Consider the following 17,717-nt stretch of genomic DNA (forward strand, 5'->3'; position numbering starts at 1 on the left):
ACAACTTTGCAAATAACCACAATTGTCAGCAATGGATTGTCATGTGACTTACAAAGATCCTTAAAGGGACACTATAGTCACCAGAACAACTACAGCTTATTGAATTTGTTCTGGTGTGTAGAATCATTACCTTCAGGCTTTTTGCTGTAAACACTGTCTTTTCAGAGAAAATGCAGTGTTTACATTACAGCCTAGTGATAACTTCACTGGCCACTCCTCAGATAGCTGTTAGAGATCCTTCCTGTGTCATGGCTGCCTAAAATGCATCCAAACATTCAGTGTCTCCTCTCTCTGCATCCAGACACTGAACTTTCCTCATAGAGATTCATTGATTCAATTAATCTCTATGAGGAGATGTTGATTAGCCAGGGCTGTGTTTGAATCATGCTGGCTCTGCCCCTGATCTGCCTCATTGTCAGTCCCAGCCAATCATATGGGTAAGCATTGTGATTGGATCAGGTCCCACTTCTGATGATGTCAACAGACTGAATACATGCAAACAGCATGCAGAGTTACAGCTTCAGGCTTGAATACAGTAAGATTTTGCTATGTTTATGGAGGCATGAGTGACCCAGTGGGGCTAGATTGTGGTTTTGACACTATAGGATCAGGAATACATGTTTGTGTTCCTGACCCTATAGTGATCCTTTAAGATCCTTATCCAAATAATAGTGAATTAGCTTTTATATCTTAGTGTCAATTAAAAATAACAAACTAAAGTGGGGCAATTTAGCTTAGTATTATTCTCCTTCACAGCGTCGAGAATCCTCTGCTGCAGCCTGCAGCTCTGTTTCAGCATTCAAGCTGACATCACCCAACAAGTAGCAATGGATTGAAGGTATGCGTGCACAGCCAAATGCCGCGCTACTCCAATCAAATGCTGCTCATAGTTTTACTTGGTCTGGAGAAGGAAACACATCTAGTGGCCGTCAAGAAGACAGCCATTATGGTTTACTTAATCTAAAATAACTGCAATGTTTCATTGCAGGATTAAAATGACAGGACCACGGCATCCAGACTACTTTATTGGGTCTGAGTTACAATAGTGTTACTTTAAACAGTTGAGGATAAATCATTTGAAAAGCTTTTTTTCTAACAGAACGGAATCATATCTAATGTAAATGAATTAAATCCTCCATGCAAAGTATTTCAGAGTGATGACTAGTAATGCTCCAGTAGGCGTCTATCAAAATGTGGTAAGGATATTGATCATTGTGGAGGTTCTTTCTATCTCATTGTAGCCTATTATCACCCATCAAGAGGTATGTGAGCAATTTTGTATCTGTGGATTTACTTGTTTAGAATTTTTTTTACTAGGAAGAATATATTAAGTTTTCTCTCATTTTCAAGTATGTCCTGGGCCCACAGACATTACATTGTTACAACAGGGTACAGTATAACACTAAATGACACACAGTTGTTTGTCCCTGCTTACTGCTTTGCTCTTCTATATTCAGTAATCTTCCCTTTGTCTGCACTCTTATTGCATATACATAAAAGTATGTAAAAGTAAAATTAAAATCTCTTTATCCTGGTGCTTGACACCTAATCTTCACTCCCTGTAAATCATTGTATAGGAAATGAGGAGAAGTTATTAAGGATGTAACTACAACCACCATGACCACTTCAGCAGCTTGGAACACTGCACATATAGGGATATTTTTAAACTCTGTTCCAGGCTGGATAATGGAAATTATGTGCATATTTTAAGTCTGTCGCTGACAGACATTAAAATTCTCCCCTTGCAGGAGCTCTCAGCTCCAACCCTCCCTCCCTGTGGGCACTCCCATGCGCCTCCCTCCATTGCATGAAAGACAAAATCCTACCTTCGCATCCCTCCACTCGCTGGCCTGGAGCGTGTGAATGCATGCGCTCTAAACCAGCAATTCGACCAATTGCAGGTTAATCTATGAGATACCCATGCTTGGACCATGCGTGGCCCTTGTGACATGAGGTCAGAGCATGAAAGTCGGTACTGAGAGCTTTGCCCAGCACTGGATCCAAGGTAATTAAAAAACTTTTATTAAGTTTAATTTGATATTTTTAAGGTTTTGCTGAATAGTAGTTGGGGGACCTTATCCCTAGTCCCCAATAGGATATTTTACACAGAAAAGGTTCCCCTGCTCCAAAGGGTGTCAGTAACCCTTTAAACAATGCTGAGATTTCTCCTTATCATTTGCAATGCTTTAACTGGCTGTGCCTGAACTGAACTAGATTGTGATGTTGTTTGCTAAATATTTATTATAAATAGAAAACAGAATACCACATGGAAAATGTAAATTGTAAGTTTAGTGTTTTATTTAATGGTGTAATTTCCATAGATGGTTTCACTCCAGCCTGTAGTTCCCCTTGAACTCTGAATATTCTGATGTTCTTGTTCTAACACAGAGATTACATAGTTACATAGTTACATAGCTGAAATGAGACTTGCGTCCATCATGTTGTTGCTGTTGATCAAGCAGCTATTACCCCACTAATTAGAAATTATATCCCTGGAGGTTATGTTTTTGGAAGTATTTATCCAATTGCTGTTTAAACATCTGTATGGACTCTGATAAAACCACCTATTCAGCAGAGAATTACATATATTTATTGCTCTTACTGTAAAAAAAAAAAACCCCAAAAAACCCCTTCTCTTTGCCTTAGATGAAATCTCCTTTCTTCCAGCCTAAATGCGTGATCTGGTGTCCTATGTATAGCCCTGTTTATGAATAGATTTCCAGATAATGGTTTGCACTTTTATAGTGTGGTACCCAGCATCGCTGCTCTATCGTGTTTTCTTGTTTTTCAATTTTATTAGTATAGTGGTGGACCTTCAAACTGCTGTTTGACAGCTTTTGCTCATAATCTGTTCCAAACCCCTTTAGGCAGGCAGCCTCTCTCTAACAGACGCTACACAGCAAAACAAATAAGACAGGCAAAAATAGTTTGACACACAACATACATATCAATGCACAGACAAACATGTTACATACAGACATACATATCAATTTACCCATATGTATACATTAAATACACAAATTCATACACATTTAATAAACAAATTACCACATGCATATACATTCACACCCAGTGCACCTGTAAAGTATGTATTTAAGTCAAGGCATAGGCAGGCGGTGTATGGTTGTAATATATACTCTACTGGTACAGGTTCTATGGCTTGCCAATATATGTTTACCATTGGTTAAGATTAAAACACATCCTTAATCAAATAATATGTCATCAAGAAACAGTATTGCATTAGTATGACAGATTAGTAATAAATACATAAAAGGGCAGCAGCCAAAATTAGCAGCAACAATTGGATACACTTGAATCAGTAAACAAGTGTAAAGTAATGATTTCAGTAGCATGAATACATAGGGATTTAATGGAACTTCACATTTAGGAAATAATAAATAACTGAATTGCTAGGGTAGAGAAACTTAGAACCATGGAGGAGATGACGGCCTCCCTATAACAGAGACAGGATTGGCATTGCCCTTTTGGCCCACATGGCTGGATTATCTGGATCGTGGACACTGGGGTGAAAGGGGAATGGGTTCTGGGGCCACGTACGGGGTTGCTAGTCACTTCCCTGTCCCGTTATCCCTCTTATTCTTTCCTCTTTGCCTTTTCTGTCTTTCCATCTGCTTTTCTTCTCTTTTCCTATTCTCTGCCTTTAACTTACCTCACTCTCTTTTGTTTATTATTTACAGTGCCCTACCGAAACACATCAGCCTGTGGAATTAGTCCAGGGCTTTCTTTGCTCTACTAAAGTCACATTATCCTGCAGTTTGAAACTACAGAATAATGTGCACCACGTGTTTGTCATTCCCATGAGCTGTTCTCAGGATGTCTCTATTACATTTATGTTATTTCTACCTCTTGATGACCATATTTCTGTTTATATTGCCTCCCTTGCATGGGACTTTTTTTTTTTCCTGATGTGTCTTTGCCATTTTGAACTGATCAAAAATAAATAAAGATTGAATAAAAATCTTAGCTGAAAATATTAAACTAATCTCTCATTCATTTTGTATGTCCCGATATGGGCACAAAACTACCTAGCATATCACAATTAAAAACAATGGAGGGGAATTGAACTCAAAATCACATGTTAAAGTGTGGAAAAATATATAATTAGAGATTGTATTAAATTATAGCAAAAAAATGTATATTTTTTAATGATAAACACACTGGATATTAATCAAACATGTTGCCATTTTAACCATCTTCCTAAAAATCCCTTTTCATTATTTAAGGAAAATGAACTTGTATTTTTTGCTTGAATAGCATATTGAAAATTTTACAAAGACAAGTATTGTCTAAGATTTCATTTAACAAATGATCAGAAAATAAATAAAAAAGGATTACATAAAGTGTGTTAAATATATACATCGATATTGAAGGTAGGGCAATAATGGACTTACAGTTGGCATTGATTATGAAGGACAAAAGAAAAATATCAAATAATCCCAAAAACACTGCATAAAAAAAGAGAGAATCTGTTTTTGCTTTTTAAATCGCTAATTCAATTGTAAGTAGATGAAAAGAAACTATCAAAAAATGCTTTGAATGTTAAAACGCTTTTCTTGTAAATGGAGAGGGATCCTTTGTTTAAGTATTTCAAAGTGTGATCTCTACGACTTTGGCACGTTTCAGTAAAATTTTCAGCATGTAGCGCCTGTGGTTTGATTAATATTTTTCTTACTTGACTACCAGAAAACCTAGTGGATAATACCCACAGTAAGCACCCTGACTAGAAAATCCATCAGGAACCCTTTCAAAAGGAAGTTGTTGACAGGAGTTGGGGTGTTTAAGCATAATTACCACAGAGATCTAAAACAAGGCTTTCAGCTATAAAGCATTTGCTTTCACAGGGGCTCTCCATCTATCTTAAAAAGGAAATAAGACGGGCATGAGACCACCAACAGGCAGGGAAACTTCAATAGCTAACATGATGTTCCAAATTCAGAACCATGCTGGGCTCGGCTCATTAATCACAACATGCGAGGGAAGACTGTCAGTATTAGGAAGTCAACATGTGCAGAGGAGTAATCTGCGTAAGGCCTTGTCAAGCACAGATATTTACTTTAAAATGGAAAGTGGAAACCTTGTATAAGTACTAATGTGATACTTTAAGCTTGCCTCTAGCACAAACATAAACAACCCCCATTAGAGAAGCCGGCTGCAATATGTTACATTTCAATTACTTTATGATATAAACATAACCTCAGGAAACCTCCTAATGTTTGCTCAGTGTGTATTGTATATGCAGTGCCAATCTAGAACTAGAGTTCTTGTGGAACTGAATACCACAAATGACCACCTCTCCGCAGAGACCTGTGACAATTATTTTTCAATCTATAGATGATTATTACATCCAGCCACACTTCTGGCACTCTAAAAAGACCTTTCCACGGACTACAGCCTAATAGATATATGTGTGTGTGTGTGTGTGTGTGTTTGTGTGTGTGCGTGTGTGTGTTAGTCATAGTCAGAGAAAGCAGAAAAGTTTCAAAGATATTTAACTAAATTGCTTTACTCTTTTCTATTACACAGAAAAGATAACATTTGCATTAACTCCTAACCGCTACACTAAAGTTTGTGCTAGAATGTTAAGGTGCTGTCTATAAATCAGAAAGAATGAAGCTTGGGTATTTTAAAATATATAAATATTTCACAAAATATTGGAAATTGTATTCAGTTATGACTTTCAGGCAGTTGTGGATTATTAAAATGCGGGTAACTTTGCAAAGTGACTGGAATAATTGGTGTCTCTTGAGAGTTTTCTTGAGTGACATGCAATCAAAAAACAAACAAAAAAATGCCTCGAGTGATATGTATTTGCACTCATTTTGAGTCAATGATATTGTGCAGATAGAGGATATTACACTTCAAACAGTAGGTTGACCAAACAACAAGTAACATTAACTAAAATATAACCCCATTCACTGCAAGACAGTATAATTAATACAACTAATAAAAAAATATCTAACAAAACAACACCAATTGACTTTACGAAATGTTGATTCCTTAAAAAAATACATTGGATTTTTTATATATTTAAAATGTAATTTTTGTGAATTCTCAACAATTTAAATGTTTTGTGCTAATCACACATCTTAATAGTACACAGACATCTATTGCATTTTTAGCAGTTATTTACTAAAGTCAACAGCAGTCTAGAGCAGCAAAAGTCAGGTAAAATGAATGAATTCCAACTAAATATACAATTGTCATATTAATTAAAGCCAAACCCAGTAAGAAATTCAGTCATTTCAACCAAGTGGTCACTTCTGATTATGTATCTACCATATGGTATCTGTCCCAAAATTAGTAATTCTCACATCCAAATCAATGGATTAATAAACATATGGACTGATATGTGTGTCAATTACCAAATTTCAATCGGATTCACTGTGAAGAAATGTAGAAGTCAAATACAGGGAAAAAAGTCACCTGCTTTATGCAGGCCAATTAACAAACAATCTCACTGCTAATGCAAGCAATTTAGTATAAACATAAATTAACAAAATAATAATTTAATAATTAATATAAGGAAATGAATACAAATTTAACATTTTACTTTGATCTACAGAAATTTGCACAGTCAGTGCAGTCAGGTTAAAGTAATTATCAATTAATAAAAATGAGAATAATTTAATAACTAATCTAAAATTGCATTAATAACTGAATGTGCTTGAATTTTTCGGGTAAATTGGACGCCTCTAAGTAATTAACCTTTCTTCCAATGAGTTAGCTATCAAAATGGTGCTTATGACATCTTTTTAAAATTATAGCTTTTATTTAAATTGGCTACTATCTCAATCAATATGTGGAAATTTGGTTGAGTACAATTTGGAGACAGACAACTACCAATTCTGTTCAATTATCTTTGTATTTCAGCATTCAGTTGCATATTTCCATCATTCAGATCTGGATTCCAGCAGCTCAGATGCATCAGGACCGGATGAAATCTGGCCTATGTCCAGTCTACTTAGGAGGCTGTATTGCAAAATCCAGACTTTGATGAATCAGAACAATGTATGTTTTTTTTAATGTCTGAATGTCCAAGATGGTTATTTTTGGTTATAATATGAAACAGGCACATTCAAACAAGTTTCTTGTCTGTGCACGTAAGACCATAATGCATGTATAAAAAAAGTTTGAATTGGCCTTACATATGGGAACACAAACAATGAGCACAACAATGACATATTTTTATCGTTGCAACTTCTTATTTTCACATTACAATGTTATCCCCATACACACGTTGAGGGAAATTATAGCACAATAAAGTGATCTAAAAACAGATCCCATTTGAAACATTTTATCAGCTGGAGCAAAATGATTAAATCTGTTGTTATGCCTCTATAATGTATCCGAAACATTAACTATGCAGTCAATAATCATGTGCATCATCTGTATTTGCTTATCTATCTGTTAAAACCAACAAAACAATAAAAGATAAAGAAAACAAAATCTAGGTGGACAGGGTTCAGACGAAATCCCAACATTAAAACATAAGTGTGCTTCAAGAGGTGCAGTGGCAGGATTAGATAGAGCTATTTACTTAAGTTGCAATTATTGAAATTCACCAAGGAATATTATGTTTTAGTTTAAAAAAGCCATACTGAAAAGATTACCGAAATTACCTGTTTTTCTAACTAAAATGACCCAAATCAGCTTTTTTCCAATTTGGCTATTCTGAGAGCTACAACGTTCATGTTAATATAATAGGACTATTCCAAAGGTTCAGTTGCAAAAGTGTACTGAGTTTGAATAGCCACCTTATAAAGGTTCTAACAAAGTCAATAATGTTACAGCACATTGTCAGAAACTGGTAAATTCTTTGTGTAAATTGCCAAACAACGCATACAACAATTGTATCTTAACTTTGCTACACTTAGCATTGAAGTTGTTTGTGTAGATCTGTGACTATACTGTAGCGGAGTTAGATTTTTTTCCAGATGAGCTTTTGTGGCATATATTTTGCATTCACAAATTTGCTACAATTTGGATTTTAGGGAATAAACCTGAACCTGTCAAATAGTTCAGGCTTACAGCTCAACATCCACTATTCCACAGCTAATTAAGACTGTCACCAAAAATATCCAAAAACCTCCTAACTTGTACATTCTTTTGACAATTATACAAATCAAGATATGTGCATTACTACACATTGGTAATGTTTCTCATTATGTATAGTCATCATGTAGTATCATAGAGTTAAAAAAAACAACAACAAATGAAACCAAAAAAGAGCCCATGATATTTGCTTTGCAGGCTGCTCACATGGCGGCAATAAGGAAGTAGCTGATTGATCGTCAACCAGTCAGTGATCTTCCTTGCAAATGCATGTGACTAGCACTAAGCATGAGTGTCCCATTCACGTGTACACAGGTTACAATGCTTTCTAAGCATTAACACATGCAATAGCAATGCAAACAGTGCAATCTCTTCTGTTACTACTGTGTATGGTATTGAATTGCTATTGCTCTTATGGCATGCCGACTGTGCTTGCGTAGTCCACAGCATAACCCATATAAAACACAGCCTGATACATTAAGCAGTATAGCTTGTGCTAGAAGCAGTTCCAATCACCATATCTGATAGTTGGAGTTTCTTCTTGGAGATAAACTACTTATCCTATAATCTTCTGCTAAACAGGAGATTATAGGATAATTTCTGTGCCCATAGAGTCCCCATCCCGGTGTGAGACAGGACTAAGAAGTGCACCAAGAGACAGTTTAAAGGAACACTATAGCGATTGGAATACAAACCCGTATTCCTAATGCCGTAGTGCTCCCCTCCCTAGTTAAATGCAGGTTCCTTCCCCGTTCTTCCAAAATTATAAAATACAGGATTTATTAACCTTTTTCCAGTGCCAAGTCTCCCTTGACTCTGCTCACCTCATGTGGCCTCCTCCTCGATGGACCAATCCAATGCTCCTCATAGAAGAGCATTGGGGACCTAATGTGTATGGGCAGCGTGCACTGCATGCACATTTAAGCTTACCCCCATTGTATTCAATACCTTCCTATGGGTCAGTGTAGTGGAAGCTCCTCTGGAAGCTGTCATCAGTGGCGGTTTCTAAAAATCTGCAATGATTTACATTTCAGAATTTAATGGACATGGATACTGCATCCAGCCCTAGTCATTAAGATGAAGTGGTCTGGGTGAGTATAGTGTTCCTTTAAAAGGTGAACATTATTTTTTCTGGTTTTATTAACTAGAGAAAGGCTGAACTTGATGGACATATGTCTCTTTTATCTGTAACTATTTAACTGTAATTTATCACCAACCTAAATCATGAGACAAAACTAAAACCCTAGTGCCAAATCTTTTCTTTTGAATAAAGTGCATTCAGATATATATTTTATTTTTTTTAAATTTCATAACTATTTTCCCTTTTTTTCCTTTTCATAAATCACAAAAATGTAACAAAAAACTGTGAACACTCACCACTTTCTTGTCGTATGATTCTCCACTACTATACGTGGTAGCTAAAGTTGAGGCACATTCTTCGAGATACCACGGCTTTTTGCCACTTTCGGTGGTGCTGCTGATGGAGATGGTATATATGCTGTTGGTGTATCCGTCACACGAGCAGTGATCTCTGCTCCTGCCTCCGTTGCCAGATGCCCAAACAAAAACTGAACCAAATCCTCTTCTTCCCTGAAAAAAGTAGCAGCCATGTGTCAGTGTGTTATAAATAACACAGACGTTGAGATAAAACAAACAGTACATTGATTTAAACACAGCATGGTTTTATTTATTCCTTTTATTGTCTAATCCCACCCACAGCTATAATGAGTCTATAAACCTAGCTAATGTACAATATGAAGCACCACATGTCAAAAGCAATTTTTTTTTGTAAAAACATCAAATCGACATAAATATGCACAAAATCAAATCTTTTTATTTTATTCTGCAATTTTATGCGATTGAGAACATCAGCACAGTGGTGTATATATATATATATATATATATATATATATATATATATATATAAAACAAAATACAATGCTAAACAAAAATCTGCACACCAGTCAAGCTATAAGACTTGCTTTTCCCAGAGAAATCACAAATTTGCAGTGATGTTACTACTGCAAAGGATTCTGGGTTGGCATTTGCAAATTAGTACAACAAATAATTTTTGCCTCATTCCATTTTAAACATGGATTCCTTTAGTTTATGTTTGCTCAAAGGAATCCATGTTTAAAATGAAAAGAGGCAAATATGTGATATGCCCACCCAGAATCCTTTGTGGTAGTATCATCATTGCAAATTTGTGATTTCTGTGGGAAAAGCAAGTCTTTTGGCTTGACTGGTGTGCAGATTTTTGTTTAACATTGTATTAACTATCCACAGACTTCAGGTGGAAGGGGTTTTCAATCACAATATTTTCCCCACCATAACCTTTTTGGTTGTTGATATATATATAACATACATTGTTTTATTTATATTAAACTGTTCTGTCATTTTGTTTTAGCAAATCTGGTGATGTATGACAGACCACACACTTTTATTTTAGGAGCTGGGGAGTACATTATGTGATAGAGCTAGCTCCTCAAGACATAAATATGTTTATATAACAAATTAAATGGATTTTTCTTTTACATATTGTTTTAACCTGAAAAGCACATTGAGGGGTTTGTAAAATTGAAAGCCGAATTGTAAAATTTAGGAAGATAGATTAAAATTCTCCAGCACAGATATAGTCACAGCCTGTTTTTTTTAGCCTATGTTTTGTAATTTTGATTTTAATCCATTACATTTAGTTTTTAGTGAATAAACCCTTTCATCTGTCTGATTTTGAAGTATGTCATGAATATACAATTTCTAAATCACAGACTACTAGTAGAAAAAAATATAACATAAACTACATGCTTGGCAATTTAGAAAATATAAAGAAAAGGTAGGCTAAGGCCAGCATGGTGGGTATACCAGTGACACATAACTGTTGATGTTTCTGGTCAGAAAGAGCATGTGCAATCCTTGTGTGCAAGGATGTCCTGCAACCTGGATTGTATTTGCAGTCTTGAAATGTGTTTAAACATGTGCTTGAGTGCACTTTTTAAGACTTACCAACCTTGGCAGGTCTGATATTATAAAAATAAGGTGGTGTATAGTCATTGGAGCACATTTGACACAGTTGGCACAATGGTAGTTTTATTGCTCACCCCACATGAAAAAAGCATGGTTAACAAGAATACCAACATGTACAAATACAAGAAAGTAAACAATGGACCTTCTAGGTATAAATAGAGTATAAGCATGAGTCTAATTATGGTTCCGCAAAGATTATTGAAATCAGTGGAATCCTCTTAGTAGTGCTGGGAAAGCTTGCCTTGAAGTCAATGCAATACCATCTAAAGCAAATGTTAATTGTGGTTCTAAATTCTGCAGGCTTGTTTTCTTTCGTAAAAATATATATATTTTTTGTAATTAAATTCTTGAACATTCTTTGTTAGCAGTGAACAAGGTAGATATTATATTATCTACATAATACACAATAAGAAAATATCATGGTATATCTTGCGAAGTGATGAGTAAGATGAATATTGGGGAAATCAAGAATATGGAGAAAGAAAGATGTTTTTAGGAAATGTTAAGATAAACATTTTTGCTTTATCTTTCATAGACAGCATCACAAAATAAGCTCATCTGTGCACACATATTAAGTGTGTATTGACCCTTACAGCTAAGTCAGACCTCAGCAGGCTTTTGTGTTCAGTGTATCAGTTAACTTTGGACCACTGGAAATTAATAATACATGTACAGGAATGGACGTTAATAGGCTGTTAGTTCTAAAACCATGCAGGTTTGCTTTTCTGCCTTCCGGCAACAAAGTAATCTGTAATGGTGCCTGTCTGGAGATTGGGCTCTCTGGATCTGCCTCTAAAAGGGATGCATGAGTTCTAGAGAAAATGCAAAAGTATATTGCAGAAAATATTTGCCATGCTGTCTTCTATTTCCAAACAAACAAACAAACAAACAAACAAACAAAAACATATAGCAATAAATGGACAGTTATACATTTATCAATGCTTACATGCAAATACTCCCTAAATGGACTTATCTGTTTAGATTAATACTCTTACTTTACCACCAAAATGGTTGAAGGAAATACAAAAAAAATCTTAAGAATTAAAAGTGGGGTACAAAAAAAGCAGAGAATTAGTTTCTCTTCATTGTCACAAAGTAGATCAAAAGGTAGAGGATTAAGACTGCCTCTAGTGGAAAAGTGAAAATGCTAGCAAGACAATGAGCTGTATTCAGAAAGATAACGGCAGTGTTCTATGGAGTACACCTGACAGACAGAGCCCAAACAAGTCAATATCATTTCAACTAGGTATCTATTAGTTTGGGAAAGTTCAGCCTTCCGAGTTTATGGGAGACAGCTTTAGCAACTCAAAAGTAATTTGTTCATCTGTGCGAAAGACGAATAGATGAATACAAATAACGAATTAAATGGAGAATTAATTGCTTGTTGGACGAAATTTTGTCTATGCTATTCAATCTTTCATTAGTTTATTTTGATTCATTACAAGGAGGGAACTACCGGCGGATGACTTCCTCCTTGTGATATTTAATAGAAGCGTTGTAAATCCCCCCCATGCACCTTTCACCAGTCAATATGGCCCCTAACTAAGTATAAGGGAGACTAATTCCTCACTCCTGCCCCTATCCATAGTGCCACATGTAGGGGATTGGCTACTAAACAGCGAGAAGCTAGCGGTTCCTCGCTTTTATAAAAAAATAACAGCTGCTCAGTCGCTAATCCACTTTATTGCTCCGCTAGTATTAAAATAAATGGGCCTATCATCCGCCTCAAGCTCCCATCCATGGCCATAGGTAGGGGCTATTAAATATGATGAACAGTAGGACATATTGTTGCCTCAAACCTAACCCATTGGTTGGGGACATAACAAGGGGTGTGGACCAATTGCCCCTCCAACCCAAACCCATTGGTAGTGCGTAGGGGCTCTAAATAATAAGGCAGGTGGTCCTATTGTTCCCCCAGCCCCCACCCATTGGCGGCAGGTGGGTTCCATAAATAAGGCAAGTGGTCCTATTGTCTCTCCCAGCCCCCACCTATTCAATCAGATGGGGATCCTAAAAAAAATAGGAGTAAACCTATTGTCCCTTCCCATTGCCCACTCATTAATGGCAGATGGGATCCCTCAATAAAAGGGGGGTGGACCTATTATCGTCGTTCCCACAGCTACCCAACAACTGGTGGCAGGTGGGGGCCCTAAATAATAAGGGTGGGTGGAACTATTTTCCCCCTCCAATCCCTCGCCAATGGGCAGTCAGTGGGGCCCTAAGTAAAAAGGGGAATGGACCTATTGTCCCCCGATAAAAATTAGCCCCACACTGTGATGAGGGATACCAAAGCCCCTAGTCATCCCCTAATAAGAAAATACCCTACCTACTCCCCCACGCTAATAATAGTGAGGGTGCCAATAAACTAAGTACTTCTAATACCCAGTGAGGACTCTGCACAGACTGAGCATGTAGGGCTGGAAATGCCTTCTAAAGCTTTCCCCACCGTGCAATTTGTTTGCTACTTTTACAGACCCCAGCGCATACAGACATCCACTGGGGTGCTTGGAACATATGTCCTGCAGCTATGGTGGTCCTACTGTACTTACATATATATATTTTTTCACAGTGTTTAAAATCAAGCACAACTACACACAAAATGGGTTTGATATACATTTGGCATAACAGTTAAGAACATTTACCTTATATTAATGGCTAATCCAATTTACACTATATATATATATATACACCCCTCGCATTATAGTAGTGTACTCACTTTTGTTGCCAATGGTTTAGACAACGGTTTTGAATTTACTCTGTTATACTTTACATTGTAGCAGAGTGTAATTTCTTCAGTGTTGTCACATGAAAAGATATAAAAATATTTACAAAATGTGAGGGGTGTACTCACTTTTGTGAGATACCATATATATATATATATACTGTGCCTTTAACATTGTGCGTATCTCCAGTAAAGCCATTATGCTCTATGTGTGAGTTAAAACTTGTTTATACATGTGTGGCAGGTCGAATGATGCCTTGGGGCACCTTTCAGCACAGCTGTTGCTCTTCTTACCTACTGCTTTATACATAGCTCCTTTTATTTTTAATATGCTAACATACTGCGAACTGCTGTTTTGAGCAAATGAGTATGAAAGTGTAATAAAGAACAGCTTTAGTACGGAGTCGTAAAATATTTCAATGTTATAGTTGTCTCAGGAAGATAAACAAAGGCATCCACATTTGAATTAGTTGAGTCCTAATGCACTAATTTTATGAGATAAGAGAATAATTGTTTTTATCACTGCTCAATAGAGTTTTGTGCAGACTGTAACACGCACATAAAAATGTCAACAAATGACTCAAATAATAAAGAAAATTGCAAGTGTACAGATTTTTAATAAGGCTCCCTAATGAAAACTGGTTAGATTCATGTAATGTGGAAGATGAAAGCAATGAAAAAACACAGCCTAAACTTTTTAATGTGACAGGTACGTTATACCACATAGAAATGCGAGCTAACAAAATAGGACCTGCTATTTGCACCATTCTAGCAATTTACTAACAGGTCTCACTAAGACACTTAAAGACAACAAGGTCCCTGATGGTTGCTGGATGGTTATTTCTTTATTTGACTCAAGTGGTACTCGAATGCCACCTTACGTGTTAAGTCCTGTAAGCACAGATTTTTTGCGCCCCAAAAAATTGCATGTGTTTATATGTAGGTGCATATTCCTGCTTGTAATATATTGTGTTTGAATTGTTGAGTATAGTGAGTGCATGCAGATATGTAAATGCATGCAGGGTCAAAGATAATGTTGAAGCAGTTTGATTAACCCCTTAAGGACCAAACATCTGGAATAAAAGGGAATCATGACATTTCACACATGTCATGTGTCCTTAAGGGGTTAAAGGGAGGTTTAAGGTTAGAGAGGGGTTAATTTCAGTTAGATTACATAGTTTGTAAGAGGATTAATAACTTTAGAGCAGAGCTTTCCGAACTTTTCATGTTGGTGACACACTTTTCAAACATGCATCATTTTGCGACACAGCGGCATTTGAGATGGTGTTCTATTTCTCGAATAGCCGCAGAGGTTCCAAATCCCAATGAAAAAGTCGCAGTTTGGGGCCCAAGCTTGTGCGGCAGCGGCACAGTACCTTCAGCTTGATGCTACCATGATGTTCATATGCATCAGCCTGAAAACTGATGTTATGTGAAAAGCGACAGGAGTTTGTTAGAGACGCTACATGCTTACCTCTGCCTTCGGACGTTCGGGCTGGCACTGCACGCTTGCATACAGCATGCTTTTATGTTCTGCCGAATTTGGAATTCGACAAATTCCGAATTTCACTGGACCAAGTTCGGTACACAAATGTGAAGTCAGGGGTCAAAATAGAAAGTTCACATATTTCTCACGAATCATGTAATTCCAAATTAACTTGAAACAATGGGTGTTAAGACTATCTTATTTATACTCACCTCTCCCACTCCTTATTGCCCTGTTGTGGTCCTTGCTAGCCCAATAGTGTGTTACTGCAGTAATAATTTCTGGTTATTTATTTTTACTTTGGTTTATTGTATTTCCTGTCTTCTGTAATCCTTTCACCTCAGCATGTGTATCATTTATCCTGATTTCTGTATCCTTTTGACCTCTGCTATCCTCACTGACTCTGTTTACCAGTAGCCCTGCCATTCTAAGGACCGTTATATGGAAAGTCTATTTATTGTGATTTGGTCTGTGTGTTTTGGTTCCATCCGAACCTACCAGAATTGGATTAAGCACTCTCGCTCTACGCACTGCAAGGCAATGTTTCTGGGCAACGTATGATGTCTTCAAAAACAAATGTACATTGCTTCAATAAATCATAAAATAAAGGTGTTGGAAGGAAAATATTTATTTCCTAAGAATTAGCTTTTGTTTTTTCTTCCCTTGCATCTGTAAGAGCAGCGATATGGCAGTAGATAAGCATGAGCAATGAGGTAAAGTACAGTGACAGAATTAGAAGAGACATAGAAAGGGATTTGGAACTGGGAGAAAAAAAACAATACAGAGGAAGGAGGGACTGATTTAACCCCATTGCATTAAGCATGCAAAGTGAGGAGAATTTCAATCTTGGCTTAAAAAAACAAATAAATTACAGAATGTTAGCATAGTAGTAGCAGTATTATTCTGTTCTTCCACTCATGTCAGATACAAAGGCAGCATTTGGCTAGGACTAATCAACACAGTGAATCTTGTTATTCCATGATAATGCAGGTGGGTGGAATGTCAGGTTATGTTCAGAAACATGTCAACACTGTCCCATACCTGGAAACCCTCATGATTCTCACTGGTTATCACATCTCATGTGCAAAGTGTTCCAGATTAGCAAAGAATATTGATTCCAAACATATCTTCTTTTTGTTACCGCGGTTATTCACAACTGGTACAAACATGCCATCTACTAGTAATGATTGAGTTTGTACATTATGTGCCAAAAGCAAATGTACAGCGAAAACAGCATATTGCGTAAATTAACAAAAACTTATTAAACTTATTAATCTTATTAACCCCTCGAGGTCCGTAAGGGGTTAAATAATAAAACATTCCAACTTTGTTTGTTATGTAACAAACAAACAAAAAAAAAACATGTAAAGAGCTAACTCTGCAATACAATAAGTAAATTAATTGTGATAGGACCCAAGTGAATACAGACTCTTGTGGTCTGATAAATTACCTTCTGTATGAAGGGGAGAGCAAAAAACAAGGTGCAAGAGAGTACTGAGAATGGACAACAGCTCAAATAGCCCCTCGGGGGGTCGCAACTCAAATCACAAGTTGGTTTTAGCTCATCATTTGTCATTACAAAAATAAAACCAGGGTCATTTGCATATCAGACTGATCCCATCCAAATGCATGCTGGCTCTTTCTGCACGAGAGACACAGCAACCCCAGTTGATCGTTTCAGCATGGTTAGGCTTTGATAGTGAGGTATAACCAGTGGCGTACACATGACCCATGGGGCCCCGGTGCGAAAATTGATCCGTGGGCCCCCCCCAACCCCCCGCGCTTACTCTGGCGGACCGGGGCCGCAACACATTGCGGCGGGCACCTGGTCGCAGGGGTTGCAGGGCTGCGAACCCTGCGACCGCGGTATGTACGCCAGTGCATACAGATGCACACACTTAAAGGACCACTACAGACACCCAGATCACATCAGCTCAATGAAGTGGTCTGGGTGTCAGGTCCCTCTGGTTTTAACCCTGCAGCTGAAAACATAGCAGTTTCAGAGAAACTGCTATGTTTCACTGAGGGTTAATCCAGCCTCTAGTGGCTGTCTCACTGACAGCCGCTAGAGGCGCTTCCGCGATTCTAAGACACTGAACGTCCATAGAAAAGCATTGAGTAGTGCTTTCCTATGGGCGGTTTGAATGCGTGCGCGGCTCTTGCCGCGCATGCGCATTGGGAGCTGAGAGGCGGAGGTTTCCCCTGCGCCAAGGGAGTCCGGCGCTGGAGAAAGGTAAGTGCTGAAGACACACACACACTCTCACGAACAGACGCATACACACTAGCTAACAGATACACACATTTACTGACAGAGACACACTCAGCGACAGACATACATACACACTCACTTACAAAACATACACTCTCACTGACAAACACACACTCACTAACAGACATCAAACAGACTCACTA

General features: G+C 37.3%; 1 protein-coding gene across 2 annotated transcripts in view; it reads right to left on the minus strand.

Moving 5' to 3' along the window:
• The window catches only part of PCSK5 (proprotein convertase subtilisin/kexin type 5), a 399,481-nt gene that overhangs the window by 223,204 nt on the left and 158,560 nt on the right, over positions 1-17,717 (minus strand). For both annotated transcript variants that reach the window (XM_063455029.1, XM_063455030.1), the window contains exon 8: positions 9,451-9,663. In XM_063455029.1, the coding sequence (XP_063311099.1) occupies positions 9,451-9,663 (213 nt within the window). The remainder of the gene's footprint in view (positions 1-9,450; positions 9,664-17,717) is intronic.

Source organism: Pelobates fuscus, chromosome 5 (assembly GCF_036172605.1).
Source record: "Pelobates fuscus isolate aPelFus1 chromosome 5, aPelFus1.pri, whole genome shotgun sequence".
Taxonomy (NCBI): Eukaryota; Metazoa; Chordata; class Amphibia; order Anura; family Pelobatidae; genus Pelobates; species Pelobates fuscus.